General features: G+C 35.4%; 1 protein-coding gene across 1 annotated transcript in view; it reads left to right on the top strand.

Moving 5' to 3' along the window:
- The window catches only part of DNAH8 (dynein axonemal heavy chain 8), a 129,423-nt gene that overhangs the window by 27,755 nt on the left and 79,073 nt on the right, over positions 1–22,595 (top strand). The window contains 15 exon segments of the mRNA XM_040059978.1: positions 1,242–1,361; positions 2,075–2,210; positions 3,024–3,211; positions 4,135–4,215; positions 5,024–5,140; positions 7,652–7,771; positions 8,516–8,645; positions 9,696–9,790; positions 10,716–10,852; positions 11,790–11,850; positions 13,330–13,510; positions 15,117–15,307; positions 16,920–17,046; positions 19,982–20,217; positions 22,447–22,551. Of these exon segments, the coding sequence (XP_039915912.1) occupies positions 1,242–1,361; positions 2,075–2,210; positions 3,024–3,211; positions 4,135–4,215; positions 5,024–5,140; positions 7,652–7,771; positions 8,516–8,645; positions 9,696–9,790; positions 10,716–10,852; positions 11,790–11,850; positions 13,330–13,510; positions 15,117–15,307; positions 16,920–17,046; positions 19,982–20,217; positions 22,447–22,551 (2,025 nt within the window).

The raw sequence follows: 22,595 nt of genomic DNA, 5'->3' as shown, positions 1-22,595 counted from the left end.
ACGTAACAATCCCTGAACCCCTAATTATCGGCTTAACTAGATGGATAGATTTTCAGCAGCATTTCTTGCTTAAAAAAATCATGTAGCCCACCTTCAGCTGTATTTTCCCAGGCAAAAGGAAAATTAGGTGCATTTACTGAGAGGGTGTCATCCAGGTCAGTTCCTCTCAAGGTCACCATGAAGCTGTTTGGATTTCTTTGGTTGGGTCTGTGCAGGAGACAGGGCAGGGGTAAGAAGTCATGCTAGTTAGGGAAGAGTTGTCATCACAGAGCCTGTGAGTTCACATGCCTAAAGCTAGGTAGATACAAACACACCTTTCTTCTGTCAAAGGACGTGTCTTGATTCTACCGACTAGTTCTGACTATTTATTAGATATTACTAGATTGCCTTTTATCTTTGCCAAGCAAGTTATTTCTAACAAAAAATTGCTGCTACTGCAGTGCTGATTCTAAAGTGATTGAATACTTTGTCAATGCAAATTTTGTCCAGTATACTTTTAGGCCTTTTTTTCCCTACTGTAATGCAGCCACTCACTCCATTCACTGAGCAGGGGACATTTTTTCTCGTCTCAGGCACAGATAAAAGCATGGGCTGTGTATCCAGGAGTATCTACATGTATTTTGATCAGAAGTTAGTAGAAAAGTTTATATCATAGAATGCTAAATTATCCTGATTTGGAAAGGACCCACAAGAACAATTAAGTCCAAATCCTGAAATGCTATTTAGTAGTCAGATATGTGTCTGAAGAACAGTGTTGATGTTTCTGTTCAGGAAAAAGCTCTCAGTTAACAATCTAGCTTGGGCCTCTCCTGAGGCCAGTTCCCAAGCAAAGGAGGAAAAGCCCCACAAGGGTTCTCCTGATACCACCTCCTTAAACAGCTTGCTTTCACAGCAGATGGCTTCCAAGATAGGTGTCACACTTGATCCTGAATACTGGCTGCTCAGCCCCAGGGTTCACAATGACTTTTGATGTACTCAGGACTCTGTCATAAGTAAGCTGAGAAATGGCATGAGATAATGTAGACAGGAGAGGTACCAGCACTGATATGTGTGCATCTTTGAAGTGTACCAAGTCAGGGAAGAAATACATTTTTCCTCTCCATGAACTGTTGTGTGACTCCACTCTAATTTAATCTGTTTGGGAGGAGGAAGAAATTGTGGTACCAGGGAAAACAGTTTAGCATTTAGTTAGATTTTTTTAAAATACATGTGTTTAATTATATTGTTCTTACTTGTCGTAGCTTTACCAAACTCAGAAACATGATCCTCCTCTTGCTCGAAACATGCCACCAATTGCAGGAAAGATATTGTGGGTGAGACAGCTATTCAGAAGGGTAAATGAACCAATCAGCTATTTCCATGTAAGTTGATGTGCCGAAAAATTAGGTGTTTTGTGTGAACTGCCTTACTTCAGTAGTGATCAAAAAGTTTCTGTTTATGATTATGTCACTTGTTATATGCTAAGCAATATGTTTTTGTATGTTTATACTGCTCTGCAGTAACCCTTGTTGTAGATCAAAGATGTAGTGTTGTAATAGAACACACTAGACTATTTTAGTTGAAAATAACCTTGAAGAATTCTTGAAATGTTTGAGTGATTCTCCTACAAAGTATCTAGGGTCTCACACCAAGTTAACTTCTATGTGAGAGAATTTTTCACTTTCCTGTTTCCCTCAGATGTGAATAATGATCATCTAAATCTGTTCCAAGGAAAACAGGCATAAATAGCATTGCTGATCAAAAGAGGAAACTTTTACAATCAATTTTCAGTTATTCAATTTTGAGTAGAACTGAGTATCCATTTCAGTGTGAATTGCGTGTATTTATGACAGTATATTGAACTAATTGCTCTTACTGATGTTAAATATTTAGTATTTATTCCTTACAAGTTCTAACTGAATTTATTGCCCTGTAAAGTTGAATCATAAATATTAGATACGGTTTTTAAGAACTGTCAGTATAATTCATAGTATTAACCTATACTATGTATAGACAGTAGTTAAATTGAGAAAACCCCAAGTGGTATGGGCAGTTTTGGATATAGTTTTAATTAGAATGTACTGTGTTTTAATAGAAACATTCAGATATCTTGGCAAGTCCAGAAGGTAAAGCAGTTGTTCAATCATACAACAGACTTGCATATGTATTGGTGGAATTCGAGGTAGTCTATCATGATGCGTGGATGAAGGAAATTTCACAATTACAATATCGTAAGTAATTAAATATGTACTTACTTCTTTAAAGTGTTCTTGAATACTAAGTTAATATAAGTCAAATCAGATGATTGTCTTAAGCCTCAGTTACCCGTAAAATGTGCAAGTTAGTCATGATCCAATTAGCAGGCTCAGTAATACAATCTCAGCGCCTTACTGACCTTGATACTTGATTTTGACACAGAGAATTGCAGATTTAGTACACTGTTTGACAGATGATTGTAAACATTAGTGACATAAATTTAAGAAACAGACAGTTTTGGTATTAAAATTCTCTATGTATACTATTTAATAAATCTTTCTGGTGGGTTTTTTGTGGGTTTTGTTTGTTTGTTTGTTTGTGGGTTTTTTGTTTGTTTGTTTGTTTTGTTTTTTTTTTTTTTTTTTTTTATGGTATAATAATTAGTAAGTTTGTTTTGCCCTTCTAAGGACAAGTATTACTTAATGTCTAGAAATACTTGATATTCAAGGGTTGTGTTTCCTGGTCCTCAGAGAATTGATTTCATTATTTTTTCACTTGTGTTGAGAAAAATTATGACACAAATAAGACTGGATCTGAGGCTTGTCTAGTTTATGAAGAGAAAGGCAGAAAGTTAATATGATGAAAGTCGGTCATGTATTTTCTTTAACTGAAAACAACGTGAAGCTATTTCACAAGTAACTCTACAAAATTAATCACTATATTTTAATATTAGAAATCTGGATTTCATAGTAGTTTATAGCAATTGTTTAAGCAATTGTTTGGCTTAGAAGTTTAAACAATTTAAACAATTGTTTGTCTTAGAAACTGATGCTAGAATGTCTTTACAGCTTTACAATCCACGATACTTGTGCGTCATCCTACAACTGGGAAGTTCTTGGTTAATTTTGATCCCCACATCCTAGAGATTGTGCGAGAGACAAAATGTATGTTAAAGTTGGGTCTGGAAGTACCAGAACAAGCAGTAAAGATAGCAATAATAGAAAATAAATTGAAGTCAAACAAGCTGAAGTTAGAGGTAAACTTGAAAATTATTTCTGTTTAAAAAAAATTAAAAAGGAAATGTGTTTAAACATATATTTTTTCCTATAGCTAAATATTAAAGCTGAGTAAGAGGTAAATTTTAAGGTAAATTTGCAGAATGCACAGGTGGACATAGAAAATCTCATTTGAAAACTCCCTTCTAAGTCCTGTGTGTGCTGGTAGATATTTAAATATAAGAATATATACTTCATATACCCAGTGGCACACTAAGTATACTTTGGTCATGAAATAATTTAAGCTATACAAAAATTTTCACAGTCTGAAAATCAGTAAAGTGTGGGTTTTTAGAGCTTTTGCCAAGAAAAAAAAGAGTTAGTTTGGTTTGGAATATATGGTGAGCCACAGAAATGTGAAGAATTTTGCAGGTTCCTTGGAAGAGAAGTTACATTTTTTAACCTATTGTAGTCTCTGCTATGATGTTATTTCAAGGAGCTGTATATTGGGGATGAGGTGCATCATACAAGAGTTTGCTCTGTGTGTGTGTGCATATGGCAAAAGACAAGAAGATATTTTAAAACTGAGTTCACACCTGATTTAAGCATCTAAAGCATATGATACTCAATTTTAAGAGGGTATTGCAACTTATGGTCACTAAAGCTCAAACTGTCTTTAGTTCTAGAGAAGGATCATTCTTTTTCTGGCTTTTGCCTTAAGAAAGTATTGCACAAAGGTGGCTTTCATTCCTCCTTCTATAGCATGATACAAATTCATTACATCCCAAAAATGATGTTTGTAGGTATGAAATGTCTACGTAAAGTTCTACAATTGTTTTCAAATACAGCATTGTGCCACTTAAATATCTTTTTCATATGATTTGTTTGTATGACAAATTGTTTTCTTGAGTAGAGAAATGCTTGAAGTATTTTGCTTGATACTACCCTTTCTAATAATCAACAGGATGTTGTCCAGTCTTACGAAGATTTGCGTAAAAGAACACCAAACATATTTGTAAATCTGCTGACACCAAAAATAGAAAAGGTTGGTATTGCTGCATGCACTTCCAGTATACCTCATATAACCTCAAATAACTTAATAATAATTTATAATTCTGAAATATTTAGATGGATCTGCATGTTGTGAGCTTAATGGATTTTACTGAGGCCTTTAAGAGTAAAAATTTGTTCTTTGCATCCTTCATACAGTTCTCAAATAATGTGTTTTACAATCAAATAATCTTAGTGCCTACAAGATAGAAGACCAGTAGAATAAAAAATATAGTCTTTGAGGTCTATTTATCTTCCATGTTAAATCTCTGGATTTAACATGGAAGGATGCTCTGAGAGAATTATTAATCTTGCAAATTGAGTGAAATCTTGAAATCTTTTCAGCAGTGTAGAATGCTACACTATGATGTTTTATGCTACGCTAAAGGTACAGTTTTACTGGAGATGCAGAATGTCTATCCCACAAGACATTTTGTTTTGCCAGACATTTACAGGTGTATGTATGTGACTGTTCTAAGTAACTCTTCCTGTTTTGGTTGTAAGTAGTCACACCAAAAGGTTGGAGAATTTGTGTAACTACAAAGTTGGACAGAAGTGTGAGATACAAAAAACTTGAGGCTGTAGTACACACTACCCTCCCTTTCCTTTCTATTGCATAAATTTCTTTGACCTTTTTTGTTGGAAACTTGTAACCTCCCTTACACAGCACTCTGTTGTATAACCCATGTTAGTGATTCTAATAATAATAGCACTTGTTTTAGTTGTTTTCTATTGTTTTGTTGATTTTTTTTTTTTTTTTTTTTTTTTTTTTTTAATCTATTAAATTATATCTTTATGCTTAGATGGAAGGTGTGTTGAGGCAAGGACTTACCATGTTGACTTGGGCATCTGTCACACTGGAAACTTTCTTTCAAGAAGCTGATCAAGTTCTGCATATATTTAGACAGCTTTTGAGAAGGGTAAACACTTGCTCACTATATATAAATAAAACTAAAAGCTTACAGAAAATATTTCTAGGACATTATTTTCCATATTAAAATATAATTGGTACTTATTTTTGTACCATACATGAAAAATTTGTTGCTTTTTAAATAGGTTCCTTTTTTGGAGTAGGGGTATACTCAATGATTCTCTCCTATTGTTGCCATCATATGTTTGATTTTTGCTTCTGTCCTTAAAATAGAACCTATTTCCACTTCTTGTCTTCAGATTCTGGGGCTTTCTCTCTGATTTTCAGAGTCAATGCCTGTCTTGGAGTGCTTGTGCAAGAGTGCAGCTGCATAAAAGATTCTTCCATGTAAAAACTGTTGAGTAGAGAACTTTGGAACATTAACTCTATTCATAGCAGGCATGCTGTGAAACTGTTTCCTCTTTGTGCAGCCCATAAAATAATGAGGGAGAATATGCTTTTTCCTCACAGTTCTCTGCATGCTGCTTTGTGCTCTTTTACTCTCTTGGTATTTGTCACATAATTTCTGAATTAATTTGATTCCATATTCAATACCTACATAAGTAATCTGGATGATGGGATCAAGTGTACCCTGACAAAGTTTGCCAATGACACCAAGTTAATGGGAAAGTGGAGAGCCACCCTAAAGGAAGACCTGAATAGGCATGAAGAGTGGACTAACAAGAACCTTGCAAAGTTCAGTAAGGACAAATATAAGGTCTTGCACCTGGGCAAACATAATCCAGGAGTGCAGCTTGGGCTGAGATCTACCTGATCAGGGAACAGCTCTGTGAAAAAGGACCTGGGCATTCTTGTGGATAACAAGTTTAGTGTGAGTGAACAGTGTGTTCCTCCAGCAAAGAAAGTCAGTAGGATGCTGGGTTGCATTAACCAGCAGAGATAAGAAATTACCATCCTCCTCGGTGCTGGTGAAGCCAAACCTGGAACTGTATTCAGTTTTGGTCCCTGCTATAAAGAAGAGATTTGGAGGGAGTTCAGGGAAGGGCCAAAATGATGGTCAAAGGACTGGGAAGTCTGACAAATGAGGAAAGGTTGAGAGAAATTGTTTTGTTTAGCCTTGAGTAAAGAAGGTTTAGGGGAGACCTTATCATCATGATGTAATATTTGAAGATTGGCTGCAAAGAATTTTTACGATGACTATGTGGGAAAGTTGGGTGTAATGGGTATAAGTCACTCATGGATAGATTCCAATTTGACCCAAGAGGAAATTTTTTTGCCGTGAGAACAGTCAGGCACTGAAATAATCTCTCACTGGAAGTGGTGGATTCCCCAGTGTTGGACAATTTTGAGTTTCAGCTGGACAGGATGCTCGGCCATCTTGTCTAGACTGTGCTTTTGCCAAGAAAGGTTGGACCAGATGATCCTTGAAGTTTTCTTTCAACTTAGTATTCTGTGATTTAACATGATTGAGGACCAGTATTGTCTTGGGGTTTTTTGCAAGAATTTACCTTTACAGTCAGGTTGCCCTTCTGGCTTGATGGTTAAACTGCATGACTGTTATCTCGTCTATGAATATTGTAAATTGTGTCTCCTGTGGTAGGAGGTTGTTAGTCACTGGTCAGTGTATCTAGTTCCTTTTATGTATGGCAGAAAATCATAATTATGATCAATACTGTGTTTGCCACTGAAACCCAAAGCTGGAAAAAGGTTATCTCTGTCAGAAATAAACAGTTTTGTAAGCCTTAGTATAACTAAAATAACCATGTTTTTATGTAAAAACACTCTTTTCCTTAAATATTTAAGTTGTATGCATTTTTTTTACTTTTCCCTCCCATATAAATTTTAAAAAGTTAACCTTGGTTAGACTCTTGATTGCTGTGAATGGGTTATTATTGTCAAATAGGAAAAAAAGTGATGTGAAATGGAAGCATGAGGTATATTGTAAAGAACAAGATGAAATATTACAGATGCAGACTACTTCAGATAAAAGATTAAAAGACGGACAGAAATCAGTTTTTCTTGGATTCTGCCATGGCAAAACCAATTCAGTGCTGTTGACTGTATATTAATAATGCTGCAATTTAGAATCAAAAACCCAGCAAAAAACTTTGTTGATTAAAAGGAGAAGGACTGAAGATTAACTCATCAAGCAATTTACAGTAGACCTGCCCCTTGCCTTGCTACTAGACTTGTGGTCAGTAAGATCATGAAACAAGAATCCAATTTTATTGATGTAGTTGTTCTATTACTCTGTTTTCTTTATTCTAGAACCAGTGTATCTTGCATGACAGGAATGATCTTCTATGGTCCAACTTTTGTTCCTGCCTGTCTGCCTAAAACTGTGGTTAAACCACCCAGGATTCTTAGGGAGTCTAGCCATTGTAAACAACCCTAAAGTTACTGTAACTCTAGTCACTATTCACTTTCTTAGAGGATTTTCTACTTTGAAAATTCTTGCATTTATTCTTCTGCAAAACATTTCTTGTTAGAGCTCTCTAAAATAGAATACACTACGCCTTAAAGATAAGTGTGTGGTATTAATGTGATTTTCTCTTTTTAGGTTACTGTTATAAGTGACGTGCGGATTGGCTTAATATTAAAAGAAATATCACTTACTTCTTTAGTTAGCTTACCAGTAGATGGTCCTATCAAAATAGAGGATCTGTTGACTGACAATGAGGTGTGTGCCACTTTGCATCTTTCAACTTGAATTCTAAGGCATGTTAGCAAGGATGCCTTAGTAAATGAAAATAAAACTAAAAAAAAAATCTCTATGTAGAAATACAGAACTTTATTTTGGGTAAAACATTTTATATGTGGATACATTGGTTCTCTGGTATTTTAGGTACTTAAGCTGTAGTATTTAATGAATAATCTCATTTAAGCTTTGTACTTAGATTAGATTTTTTTGTGTATGAAGGTCCTCAGACAGATATAGCCCTTCTCCCCCCTTATCTTTGCCAAATGTTGTTTTAAAGGAGAAGGCAAAAAATACTTTCCAACAAGTATATTTGAAAATCTGAAAGTTTTCTTGTTCCAAAATAGGCTAAAAGTGTATTAATTATCAAATCAGTGCGAGGAAATAAAATCATTAAGGACAGTTGAAGCAGTGTTTGGGTAATTTCAGATTCAGACTGTGACCTCCCTTCAATATTCAGGATGTTTTTTTGAGCACATAAAAGTGCCATTACATTTCAAAAATGGATGGGGTTTGGGCATTAAAAATATAGTGATAATATAACAGAAGTTTTTATAAATATACAAGTATATTTTAATAAATATGTATGTTTCACTGAAATAGTTTTGGTCCGATAAATACATTATTTAGGGAAATGTTTTGAATCTCCATGGGAAAAAAAAACCACAGTAATAAAATAATCAGTGATACTAAGACAGTGCATTGATTTTTTTATTTATTTAACAGGATTATACTAAAGAATGTGCTGAGTTGCTGAATATCAAAAGCATGCATATTGAAGATGCTGTTCAAGATCTAATAGATATATTTGAAAAGAATTATGAATTTCCATCTCCTAAGCCCTCAGAACCACAAGGTAGTTAATGTCGCTTATTTAAATTAAAAGTTCTGTAGACTTAGCTAGTTTTTATCAAAACTGATCTGTTTTATCTAATTTTCTTCAGACTTCTCCCTCCCACTACAAGTTCATCTGTGTCACGGTCCTGCCTTCTTTAACCATTGTTAAACTAAGCCACTACCTCATGGAATATAGAGGTAGTTCAGTTTTGGTGGGGTTTCTAGAGTTAAAATCTGTGCTTCTGTTTAGATTAGCAAAGTATTTGCTCTAGAGGAAGAACATTAAAGTTCCATTTCTCTCAGTCACTCATCATAACTCTCCCTTTTCACATCTCTCCATCTGTAAGTGGAATTCAGTGTTCTTCTCTTCTCAGGTCTGTCAGCTATTTGGTACTGTCCCTCTGGTTTTAATTTTCCCACCACAGTAGAATTATGTGCTTTGCTGGCTGCTCAGTTTAAATTAGTATAGTCAACTGCTGGCACTCATACAGCTGGTTCCCACTTCTTTGGGTTGACCTACAAAGATTTTAGGAGATCCTGTACTATTACAAGGGACATAGTTTCTATTTGGAGGGGAAAATAATGTTTTAGGGAAAAAATATATTTTGAGTCTTAATCAGTAATAGAGCTCTTTTGTTTCACAGGATTTTTTCCTTCTGGGTTCAGGTTTCTCCAGCTATAGAGGCATAGGCAGGGTCAATACTCCAGGTGGTTCACTGGGATGCAAACAGAAAAAGATGACACAAAAAGAGTTCTCTGTCTTTTGTTAAATTCTTTATACTGATGATTTTTTTTTGATTTTTTTTTTGCCATTTTTGCTGATATATTCAGATCTGCCTATCCATCTTTAGTAATAGATTGGTAGTGCACAGTGTTTGTTAGGCTAAGGCAGGTAGGCTGGACTTAAACCACATTCCTGGTGTGAAAATGTGTCACAAAATAAAACCAATTTTTGGTGATCCAGGTGTTACTAAAATAAAAGTCAATATTGTATTGTCTCTAATGAGGGGACAGCATGCTTTAAAAAAGACTATATATGCAATTACTTTTTTTTTTTTTTAATTAACAGCAAAACATATAGCATTTGAAAGTAAAGAAAAAACTACTGAAGGATCTCAAAGTGATGATAGCAAGAGCAGTAATAAAGAAGAAGAGTTTAAAAAGGTATTTTATGAAAATAAGGAAATTATTTTTAGATCAACTGGGTTAGTAAACCAAATCTTGAGTTTTGGTAGCTGCATATCTATATTACAGAAAGAGATCACATGGGCAGTATCAAATGTAATGTACAAACGATTAAATTATTTACCTAAAAGGTGTATTTAAGATGGATTTCAGTTTTCATAAGTATATTGCATGTTATTTCAATAATCACCTTTATTGAACAAATTCTTGACACAATGGCAAGTGTAAAAATCAGAGACAATAATGTGCCTAAGCCATAACACAGGCTTTCCTTCTTTGGTAGACAGGATCTTTCATCCTTTCTATCCTTCTCTTCCAACTTCATTAATAAAGATTATCTTTGCATTCTTCATGGAAAAAGTACAATCTCTTCATGTTCAGCAGAGAAGGAAAGCAGAAGTACAGAACAAAGACCCTCAAACTTGCAAGCACAAATATAATAATGCTGCAATATTGCATTTTTTTTTTAATAATGATCACTTCATCTTGCCATATTTTCTTATTCTTAATCCAGTTGGATTTTACTGTATTTGTCTTTTAATCAAAATTAGTACATGTGCACCAATATTTCTTAATAATCCATGGTTTGGTTTTGTGGCTTGGTTTTGTGTTTGTTCTTTTTTTAATATGGACAGCTTTTCTGAAGGAGCGTAATTCAAACAGATTTTAGATTCTGTATCTGAATAAGACAAGTTGTTTCCTCACATACTGTATTCTCTTTTCCACACAGCTTTTACTTGTTTACTTACTTACAACCCTCCAACTTCTTTGTGTTTTTCACGTAGCTTACAGCATAAATTCCTCCTGATAAAATTGATTAGATTTGACTTCAGACCTTTTTGCAATAATTTTCAGGTTCCTCTGTGAATATGATGTTAAATAATGTATGGTTTATTTATTACAGAACTGTAAAGACTTACTTGCCTATTTCAGTCGCCGGCTGCTAATCAGTCTCCAGAAAGCAACTCGACTTTCTTTGGATCGTATTAAAAGAAGAATGAGTGTTCCAATGTAAGTTGGAAATGAAATATTCCTTCAATAGTATGCACTCTTTATGAATTTTTCATGAAAATGACAAGATCCATACAAAACCAGTCTCCTGTATTCAGTATGATTTCTATAGATTCTTCTCTGCTTGAACATGCATACACTTCAGAGACAGAATTGTTTCAGAATAAAATGTTGTATATTGAGAACCCTACTTAAAATTCTAGTAAGAAAATTTATTTCAAGCAAGTGAAGTTTATGATGTTTTGTCATCAATGTTTGTTAATGTATGAATTACTTTTTTTCTTTTTCTAAGTATATCTTTTGTAAAAAACTGTATTGAAATCCCTATCAAAGTCAATAGGATTTCTTTTGGTTGTTTCCTTCATATTTGTCTACTGCATCGTGTTGTTGAATCCTTCCTTATTTGGTCACTATATCATACCACAGCATTTAAAATTTTACTTTGCTCCATGTTTTTAGGTTTCACTTTTAATTTTGAGTAGGTCAACATCATGTTTTTAACATTTTGCACTAGCTTGTCGTCTTTGAAACTATTTTCCATTCTGTTGTATACTTATCTAAAATGTAATGGAGCAACTTTTGCTCTTGATAGGTTGTTGCCATCAGGCAATGTTGTCATCATGTAATGATCAGTGAGACCTTTTTATGCTCTATTCAAAGCACTGGCAGAGTTCCATCATTCTGAATCTGAGAGATTAAAATCCAGAATCAGAAAATACTCTGGATAAAAAATTCTGAAAGCAATGGCTGGATCCAAGCTCATCTTTGTCTGAATGGTGGAGCTCTAGCTATTTTCTTTATACTTTAAATAAGAAACTTCTGTAAGTTTTGGAAATAGTATATAATTTCATGTGAAAATTTCCGTGTGGGTTTAGTCAGAGAATTTAGCTCAAAATTACTCTTCTCAGAAAAATTGAGGAGGTTTTGTGGTGGAGTGTTTATGATATGTATCAAAATTTTTTTACAGCAAATCTGAGGACGCTACTCCTTTTCTAAAAGCAGAAGTACACCTTGATATTCCAAATTTGGTAAGTTTTATGTAATAAAGGTAAGGCAAGATACACTGTCTTATAGTTATCTCTGCACTTGCCCAAGTGCAGGGTGTGGGAACACTTCCATTGAACCAGCATCTTTTCAAAAGGAGAGCAGTAGCTCACATCTTTCAGTGCACTGAGACTGCTGATGAAATGTGCTCACAGTCCCAGTGCTCTGGCCTCTGTCTCAGTGGTGCTTGCAGAACCTTGCTTTTTAACCTTTTGTGGTTTAGCAATTACATTGCCATCTGCTCATCTGTGTTCTTTGCAGAATGATTACAGTTCTCCTCACATGTAGTAGTTGCATTACTGGAATAGGTTCTTCATCTTGCTTTATTTTTTTATTATTATTATTTAACTCTCACTTGTATAAGCTAAATCCTTTCATTGAATTTCAATAAATATTCTCTTTCCTCAGTTTGTCTTTAGTCACCTAAATGTGAAGTTAGATGACCAGAATGAGGAACACTGAACAAAAGTCGAAGATTCAAAACCAGAAAAAGGAGTTGTAGATTTCCACATACAGGGGAAAAAGGCAGCTCAATTGCAAAGAACTAAAACATTAGTTTGTTTTCCTTTTGTAGAATATAAGATAACTATTTGTCAGCAATATGTATTTTTTTTATTTTATGAGAGAAGGTAACGAAATTTCTCAAATGTCTTATAAAGATTAATGGTATTATATTGAAATTACAATGAAAAAAGGTTCTGTTCTAAGGTGATATACCTTTGACATTGAACTGATGTTCACATCGTCATTCTGTTAGACATTCACACTGTGTGTATGTGTGAGTTTGTGTGCATGTGTGTATGCACAATATGTAAGTTCTGTCAAAGTGTAGGATGTTTACCTTGTTGATAATTATAGGAGCTTAAAGCACCAAGCTCTGCCCACTGCAAAGGAAGTACATCTCTCTCTCCAGTCCTCAAATGCTTGGCTGATCCAGGGCAGTAATCAAGTAATTCTGGATAAAATACCACTTTGCTAATGCTAGTAAGATTTTGCAAAAACCTTGGGTTTATGTATTTAGCTGCTCATACATAAGGTCTGAGAAGGGTGGGAAGTAGTGGTTGCACCATAGCATACAATTTTTAATGCTTTGTTATTCTAGAGTGTAAAAAACAAGTTTTGTAATGTATTTCCACACATTATATAAAAGTCATTGTAAAAAGAATGCTTAAAATGTTGTAGGAGTTTTTAAAATAGCTGTAAAAAGAGCCAATAAATCTACCTGATTATGTACTTGATTGCCGTTTCCCCCACAGTATGACTACATAATTAGATAGTAGGTCACTACAGTATGTTTCTTCTCTTTAGAAGCAATTCTGAGCCAGACAACCTGCTAAAGTTGTATTTTCCAGCTTCTCTTCTAGGCTAAACTCTGCAGTTCACTATGAGTGGAGTAAAACTGAGGTCTCCAAAATGACAATCAGTTGCATTTATTTTAACAAATTTTCAACTGTTTTAAATAGGTAATTGTTCCCAGTTTAGATGATATACAGCAAGCCATCAATCGCATGATTCATTTAACACTGGAAGTAAGTCGAGGAGTTGCTCAGTGGGGACAGAGGCATTTGCAAAAATCTATTTTAAAACCAGAACCAGGCACACAGCAAGCAGCTTCTGCAGGAAAAAAAGCCAAAAAAGGGGAAAGTAAGTGGTTTGTTTCGGTTTTTGTTTTACTTTTTAATTTTTACTTTATTTTTTGCCCTGATAACTGTGCCATATATAAATGTTTGTGAATAACCTCACTTTTCATCAGAGAAGCCTACTGTGGATTGTTTTACATTAATTTGGGGGGTTTATTTTGGTCTAATTAGCTGCATTTTTCAGAAATAGCTTTTCAGGTTTACATAAGTCTTACAACTCTGAAAAACAATAAGCAAGAAACTGAAAAATTGCTAGGTTCTGAATCGTTTACTTTATTTAAGGCAGAGTAAGCTCTTGATCAATCTTTCTACCCCCTCATTGTGGAATGCAGCCATAATGATATAGCTGAAACTATAAACCATGATTTTATACTAAATGTCATTGAAATATTGAGATACAGCAGGAGCCAGGTTTCAGGAAAGACTTTAATTACTGGATGTATTCCTAGATTGGATTACAAAACACCTCAAATGTTTTTTTCATGTGAATGAAAAATATTTGACTGGAGACAGACCTACATCCATTTCAGTCAAATACTTTTTTTCTTAATATTATTTCCAGGCATCTCACCATACATCTCTCCATACATTTTGCAAGCCACCATAAAAGCCTAAATAAGTTTTTACCATAGGGTTTGCTTAGCTGTTTGACTGACCCAGTGATATGCAATCCGGCTAATATCTTTGTTATCATTCCTTTGAAAAGGCTGTAACATCTTGGAAAGTTTTTCTTTATGACAGCCCAGAGCTGTTACTTTGTTCTTCTACTGATGTGCCTTGTATGATTCTAACCTCTTTCAATGGGCTTCAAGCAGGGTGGCAGGAGCCAATCCTCATCAGGCACTCAGTCTTTTCCTCTGCTGTGTCAAAATACAACATCAGCAAAGGACTATTTTCCTCACCTTTAACTAGATGCCAGCAGTACCTGGGGGGATGTGTTAATGTTTGGGCAGTGAGGTTGTGGTGTACACTGGTAAGGATGGATGAATATGAGACTGTTTCCAGTAAGCAGACCCCAGAAAAGGTCTTCAGAGTAAAAGAGAACTTGGAGCTGCCTTAAATTCCCCTCATTAAACAATATATGCAGTGGGATGGGTGGATTTTTCTTCTTCATTCACTGAAATCTGCTTCAAAATGTTCAGGCATTGTTACCACAGAAGTAGCTGATCAGATCTGAAGAATATCAGTTTCTACATGGATCCTGATTGTCTCAGCAATTAATCAAAGAGTTCAAGAAGCTTACACTGCTTTAAACATATATACAGTTTAAAACTTGAATTATAAGAATTAAAAAACTATGAAATTATGTGGAGTGTTTATGAGGCCTTTGATGTTCTGCTTACAATTAAATTAAAATTGAGAAAATGAAATTTGTGATTGAAGAAAACTATTTTCTTTCCATTTGAAACACTTCATTTTAGATTGAATTTCCTCTAGCTGTATAGTGCCTAGCATGAGCTAGCAGCTGGAACTTCAGCTGATGTTAGGTAGGACATTCAGCCTTACAGAAGAAGCATCATCACTTAATTTGGTGTGCATAGGTTTAAAAGAGAATTCTAATCAGATTTTCAACAGTTCATTAATTTATATATAATTTTATTTTACAGAAGGAGCCGATGATAAGGTTGTCAGAAAGCTAAAAAATTTTTATGCAGGTGTTGCAGAAAATGAAGCTATTGCTAAAATAATTGTGCTTCTCTCTTCTGCTGGGAATTCTCTAAAAGAAGGAGTTAGTGAAGTTCTACAAGAATTTGATAAATATAAGGTGCTGTGGACAGAAGATAAAGACACCAAATTTCAGGTCAGTATAATGATGATCACATACAGGACTATTCTTCATTAATCCTATCTTTTGAAATCAGAAAACACTTGGAAAAATCAAGGAAAAAAGAGATGTAGAAAGCACATTTACACCTGAAATCCTTCTTTTATCTTTCTGATACTATATCTGCCAAGGCATAGTAGTAATAGCATTTTGCTTCTGTGTAAATAAATTCTTGTGTTTTGGTTTGCCTTCACCTACTTCTGTGCCATTCTAGATACTGAAAACCTGGTAATTGCTTTATTTTTTTTTGTGTAATTCTGGATTTTTGGCCACAAGAAACCAACCCAGTTTGATATGAGGCATGTGTCTATGCAAGCACAGGTAGCACGGGGAATTAACAAGAAGAGTTAGAGACTTGCACGTGCCTGCAAAGCTACTGGTATCACAGGGATATGGTGGGATGGCACCTATGAGTGGAGTGCTGGAATGGAGGGACACAGGCTCTTTAGGAAGGTTAGGCAGGGAGCACCAGGTCAGGATGAAAAGGAGGGCAGGGACAGGTGACGTTATTCTGCTACAGGCTGCCTGACCAGGAAGTCCAAGCTGATGAGACTTTCCGTAGACAGACAGGAGCAGCCTCACATTCGCAAACCCTGGTCCTCATGAGGGACTTCAACCATTCTGATATCTGCTGGAGGAACAACACAGCAGGGCATAGGCAATCCAGAAGGTTCCTGGGTTGATGGTTCTTCTTTGACAAAGTATTTGAAGAGCCAATGAGAAGGGATGCCATACTCTACCTTGTTCTCACCAACAAGGAGGAGCTGGAGGGGAAGGTGAAGCTCAAGGGCAGTCTGGCTGCAGTGACCATGAAATGGTGGAATTCAAGATGAGTTTATGAGGGTTAAAATCCCACCAATTCATAAGCACTGCTGAACGTTTGCTGTTAGTTGATTAAAAATTTTAAATCAAATCAAATTATTGTTACTAGCTTGGTCTAGTTACTACTGAGGAATAGGACACTGTTACAGTGAAAGCTTCCATAATGAGGCAGTTAAATTTTAAACACACATGTTTAATTTCTACATTCTTCTTTTTTTGAAATGCTAACCCTTCCACTGCTTGTCTGGGTTCTCTTGGACAGAAGAGTAGAAGTGGGATAAAGTTTTCAGCATTTTTTACTTGCCCAGCCAGTCTAGGCATAATCAATACAGGTCTTAAGTAACATTTCTGAAATGTGTCAAACCCTTTCTACCCTTGAGTTCTGCTCAGGGAACTACTTAGAAGCTTAGAAAATGTATTTTATTGTGGTTGTTTGGCACATAATTTGGCTTATGAGGTAGTCTTTCTGTAAGTGTTGGCATGTATTTCATCTGTTTTGTTACCTGTTTTCATAAAACAAGTAGGTCCTTAACATGTCTTGGTTATGTGTTTCTCTGTTAAATTTCGTTGGAATTTCCCAACAAGGTTGAGTGTTTGTGACAGAGAAATTTATAAACATTCATTTTACTATGCTAGCAAGGCTACAGAAGGCTAAAACCAAGTATAATAATGGTATACATTTTCAGTAATTACTGAATAACAGTTAAAAAACGTTTTACCAAAATTATGGAAATAGACATTTGTTGATATTTTAAACTGCACACAGGAATTTTTTGCTACTGATCCCTCCCTGTCTGAAATTAAAGAAGAAATAGTTCACTACGATACGTTTGAGCAAGAGATGAAAAATTTAAAACCTGTTTTTCTTCTTGGTCCAATTGAATTGCATACAGGTATGATATTTTCTAATCTTAGTATGTACAGTAAGATAATGAGTAAAAGAGTCACAGAAGATGCATGGTTGAAAGGGGCCCACAAAGATCATCAAATTCCAGCTCTTGGACCTGCACAAGACACCCCCAATATTCACACCATGTTCCTGAGAATATTGTCCAAACCCTTTTTGAACTGTGTCAGGCTTGGTGCTGTGACCACTTCCCTGAGGAGCCTGTTCCAGTGCCCAACCACCCTCTGGGTGAAGAACCTCTTCCTAATATCCAACCCAAACCTTCCCTTGACACAAGTTCATGCCTTCCTCTCCGGTCCTCTTGCTGGTTACTACAAAGAAGAGATCCTGCCTGCCCCTCCTCTTCACCTCACAAGGAAGGTGTAACTGCAATGAGATCTCCCTTCAGTCTCCTCTTCTCCAGGCTGAGCAGACCCAGTGACCTTGGCTGCTCCTCATACGGCTTTTGCTCAAGGCGCTTCATCATCTTCATTGCCCTCCTTTGGACCCTCTCTAATAGTTTCGTATCTTTCTTATTTTGTAGTGACCAAAACTGCTCACAGGGCTCGAGGTGAGGCTGTCCCAGTGCAGAGCAGAGCTCAACACTCCCCTCCCTCCCTTGCCTGGCTGGTGATGCTGTGCCTGATGCACCCCAGGATGTGCTTGGCCCTCCTGGCTGCCAGGGCACTGCTGACTCCTGTTCAACTTGCTATCAACCAGAGTCCCCGGGCTCCTATCCGAACCACTGCCTTCCAGCATCCCATTCCCCAGTCTGTCCCTACATCCTGGGTCACCCCAGTCCAGGTGCAGAATCCAGCACCTTCCCTTGCTGAACTACATATGGTTGGTGATTGCCCAGCCTTCTGATTTGTCTCTCTTCAGGGCCTCTCTGACTTCAAGGGAGTTAACAGCTCCACCTAGTCTGTGAATGTCCTTAGTATTCCTTCCAGTGCTATGTCCAGGTCGTTTATGAAGATGTTGAAGGGCACAAGGTCTAAAATGGAGCCTTGAGGAACCCGTCTAGTGCCAGGTCCCCAAGTCTGATGTCACCTCATTCACTTTGTGTCCATACTGTGGGCCAGCTGCTCACCCATCACATGACATATTTATCCAGATGTGTGCTATGAGAGACAGGTTTATTCTTGTAATTGTGGATATATATATTGAGATATATCTAGATGTATTTCAATATGAAGAGAAGTCACTGGAGTGACCTCACTGACTGTCAGCCAGGGCTCACTCAGACCCTTCTAAAAAATCTGACTTTAAAAAATTCCTCCATTCCCCTTGCCTTCTCCACTTTAAATGTGGACTCCAAGTTCTGTCATGACTGTGAACTTGTTATGGAGGCTTGCCAAAGACTTAATGAATGTGTATTGATGCTGATTTGATCATCCTTGGTACTCCTGTCTGGCACCATTGGAAGCATAAAGCACCTTCTTTGGTGCTAGTCTGGTGAAAGACTAGCACTTAACAGCATCAGTGGTTTTTTCATTTCTGGTGTTTGTTTCAGGAGGAGACATGGCTACTTAGTCTTTCCCATGTTTAGTATACCTAGTCCTCAGAACATTATGTTCTGAATTAAGCTGTTTCTTCTATAGCACTTGTGCCACAGCTGATTGTGCTTAGGATTCCAATGGCAGTTATCCCTTTCACTTCACAGGTTATTACAAGGCTAACACATTTCTCTGGACCAACCATCTGGTTGGTATCCAGCAATAAGTAGAAAATGTGTCCTGTTGCAAATATCAGTGTGGCTGCATTTCTAATGAGCAGCCCTCTTCTGACAGATTCATTTGATTAGATTAAGAAAATATCTGTAAAATTTGTCTTTCTTGCCCATCAGAGAAGCAGAAGCTGCCTGCTTTGAAGACTGGAGTTCATTTCAGGATCTTGGCAGTGTGTTAAACCTATTTCTTTCAGTGAACAAGTGAAAATATCAGACTGCTGACTGCACATCCTCATCCAGTTCCTGGATGCAGTTTCTTCTTAATGAGACCACTCTGGAAAACTCTATTATTGTGTGACCAAGAGTAGTAAGAAAGAGTGTATCCAAAAGAATATGGATTTTGTTGATGGTCACATCACCTGTGGCTACTGCATGAAAGGGACCCAAATCCTCTAGGTTACAGAACAAAGACTTTAAATGTCTTCTATGGTCTGGGACAGTGGGTACTTTCTCGGACTTAGTTTAGGTTTGGGAACTGATTGATTGTGATTTACAGATTTTAACTTCTGTCAGGGTGTGCTAATTTTCTTGAATTACCCCTGGGCTTCAGGAATCATCTCTTTAATGTTAATAGATGTGTTATTAAAGGAGAATCCATATCTGCTACAAAAGTTGTTTTGTGAGCAGAAATGTTTTTTGCTGTTAGTATATTTTTCTTTCTTTTACCAGAGAGCAAAATGCTGCCAAAAAAAATCCTAATTTTTTCTGAAAATAAATTTGAATTTTTGACTCTTCTGGCTCTGTTCTGTGTTGGTTTGTATTTATGTGTTAACTGCATATAACCTTACAGTTTTAGCTGTGAACTATTCCAAGTCCCAGTCTTGAAATCCAAGATGCCATTTCCTCAGTGGCTATAAAGCTTTTAAATATCACTGAACTTTATACATTTGGTTAATGTATATCAAAGTTATTCTCTGAAAATCCACATTAATAAGTAAACATCTTGTTCTTTATTCATCTTCTCTATGTGCTCCACTAGGTAAGCTTACCAATATGTTTTACAGATACCATAATATACAATAAAACAACTAAAATACATTTAATTATAGTTTAAATTGTTTTGAAACTTTTAAAATGCTTTAATGGAATTGCTTGTCTCCTGTTTTCTAAATGCTGTTAAGGAACCATATGTGATGATGTAGGCTTTTTAAAGAAAAAAGTTAATGCATGAATTGAGTAATTATTTTAAAATGTTATTGTTTTTTAAAACCAGCACCACTGAAGAAAGCTTTAACAATTGAAGCCAATTCCTGGAAGATGGTCCTCTGTCATTATTTAAATGAGGAATATAAAAAGAAATTACTAGATGTGGTGTCATTCATAAATGATTACATAAACAAATTGTCTCGACCTCTGACTGACTTAGATGATGTCAGATTAGCAATGGAGGCTTTATCTGCCATTCAAGAAAAGAGATCTGATATAGATATCTCTATGGGACCTATTGAAGTAAGAAGACTTTTAATTTGTTATATTGGAAAAATACTCTTATTAATAATAATATATATATATTATAAGTGTCACAAGATAAGATAAAACTTGAACTAACAATTAGTTCACTGTCTTGAAGGAACTAGGCTGAAGATGGAAAGCAAAATATTATTTTTTAGTATTTTATATTTTAAATTATGACTCAGATAATTTGATATATTCTGTATTAATACAAAAAAGATGGAAAAAATTCTCCAATTATAATACAGAAACAATCTAGGAGGCAACATGCAGAAATAAGAAGCTGAGAACACAATACAAGGGAGCACTATGCTGCCTTTTTGCTTTTCATTAGCCTTAATCCTCTTTCTGTGCGTATAATCAAACGTCTTGATCATCTAACCCCTTGAAATATAGCCAGAGAATATTCATGGAACCACACATCATGGTGTGCTGGCAAAACCTAGCAACCTTCTTTTACTTTTTTCTATAAGAAAGAAGCTGAAAGAAGCTAAAACAAGCTCATTATAAGTACTTGGTATTTACTGTCACTCTCTGAAGCAGTCAGCTTAATAGAACAAATCAGCTTTATATTTTCATCCACATTTTGAGGAATTTTTTTGCTGTATAATGAGATTTTCTTTTTTGAAGACTGCTCTGACACTTGAAAGGGGTTTCTGTAATTGTTGTCACTTCTGCTAATTTCATGGTAAGAATATAGGTTTTGTCTTAACAATTTGTTCAGTGGTTTATAAGAAAACAATGAGTTCTGGGATTAAATGATGCAGAGGTAAACTGTGGAAATACAGCTGCCTTCTTAAGTGTGCATCAAGTGTGTTAGAAAGTCTTAGCCTTACACCAAACAGAAGAACCTGAACAATAATTTAAACATTTAAAGTAATATTCACATCTACTAAATGTTATTAGTCTGTTTTCAGGATATGATAATCCTACTCATAGCTTTTAAATAAAGCAAGAGGACTTGAGTTCAGCACTGTCTACTTGCTAGGTTTTACATGTGTAGCAAATGATGCAAACTTTGTAAATAAATAAAGGGTATTTAAAAAGATGAAGAATTAACATTTTTGTTTATTATTATTATTAATAATAATAATATGCTTCTGCCACTTTCAGACAAATATTTAAGACAATGATCTTTTCCAAACTACTTATATTTCACATATCTCATGAACACTGACCTCCTTTCTAGATTAAAATAATGAGTTCTGTCAATGTCAGTAGGGCTAGTCATCTTAACAAGTCACCCTTAGATCCCTTTTCTCCAGGAGATGAATAACCCTAAAACACCAGTGCAGGCTAGGTAAAAAAAAAATCAGCTTTGCAGTAAAAGAATTAAGCTCTTTGTTTAAAGTACACCAAAGTGAACATAAACCAGAAAAGTGCCTTTGCAAGAAAGGGATTTAAGGGTTTCCTGGGACTTCTGTAAGTTGTATTTGGCAGCAGATTGAGGGACAGGATTCCCTCTGCTCTGGGATATGAGATTTATCTGGAGTGCTGTCCAGTGCTGGGCTTCCCATTACAAGACAGACATGGACATACTGAAGTGAGTCCAGAAAATAATGAATAAAATATGAAAACGAACTTATTTTTAAATAATGCAGGGTATTCAGGAGGAAGATCATAAAGCAGACCATATGCAAATAAATTGCAGATGAAAACAAACAATAAGAAATGTTCATTCAATTACAGATACATATGCATATATTTGACAGTTCGGCAAACTTAGCAAAAAAGATTTTATAGATGATACAGCAAAATATTTAAAGATGTGTAACTTAGTGTGCACAGTTATTCAGAGTTAGGGAAACTTCATCAAAATCTGCATTCAGGAATGTAGATAATTGGGATAAAATACCATTGACATGATAAAATGTATATTTTCTGATATTAAATCTATGGTGTTTTTATATGTTTTCCTAGTATTTCATCCAAGACATCTTTGAAGAAATAGTTTTTGCTGTTGTTCCCTAGTTCTTCATTTTTCGTCCTTATTAAAAAAACAACCCAAAAAACAAACAACAACAAAATAACCCACAACCAATCAAACCACCAGTTTTGCCTAAAATATAAGAACTTTTTCTTTGATTTTTTTTTGAAGTGTTTTTTTACAAATTTGATTTATGTTTCCTCAAATGAACTTATAATATATTCCAAAGTTCTTGTGGGTTCTTTTTTGGTCTGTTTTTTGTTTGTTTGTTTGTTTTGTTTTGTTTTTGTTTCATCTAGGAAGCCTACAACATTTTAAATACATTTCAAGTGGAAATTACAAAAGAGGAATCAGATGGAGTTGATTCAATGAGATATGCTTTTAATAAATTAAAAACTCAAGCTGTAAGTATATAAAATTATGATATTTTCCATTTCTGGAAAACATG

This window comes from Hirundo rustica, chromosome 3 (genome assembly GCF_015227805.2).
Source record: "Hirundo rustica isolate bHirRus1 chromosome 3, bHirRus1.pri.v3, whole genome shotgun sequence".
NCBI classification, from domain to species: domain Eukaryota; kingdom Metazoa; phylum Chordata; class Aves; order Passeriformes; family Hirundinidae; genus Hirundo; species Hirundo rustica.
This window is presented reverse-complemented; position numbering and strand designations above follow the sequence as displayed.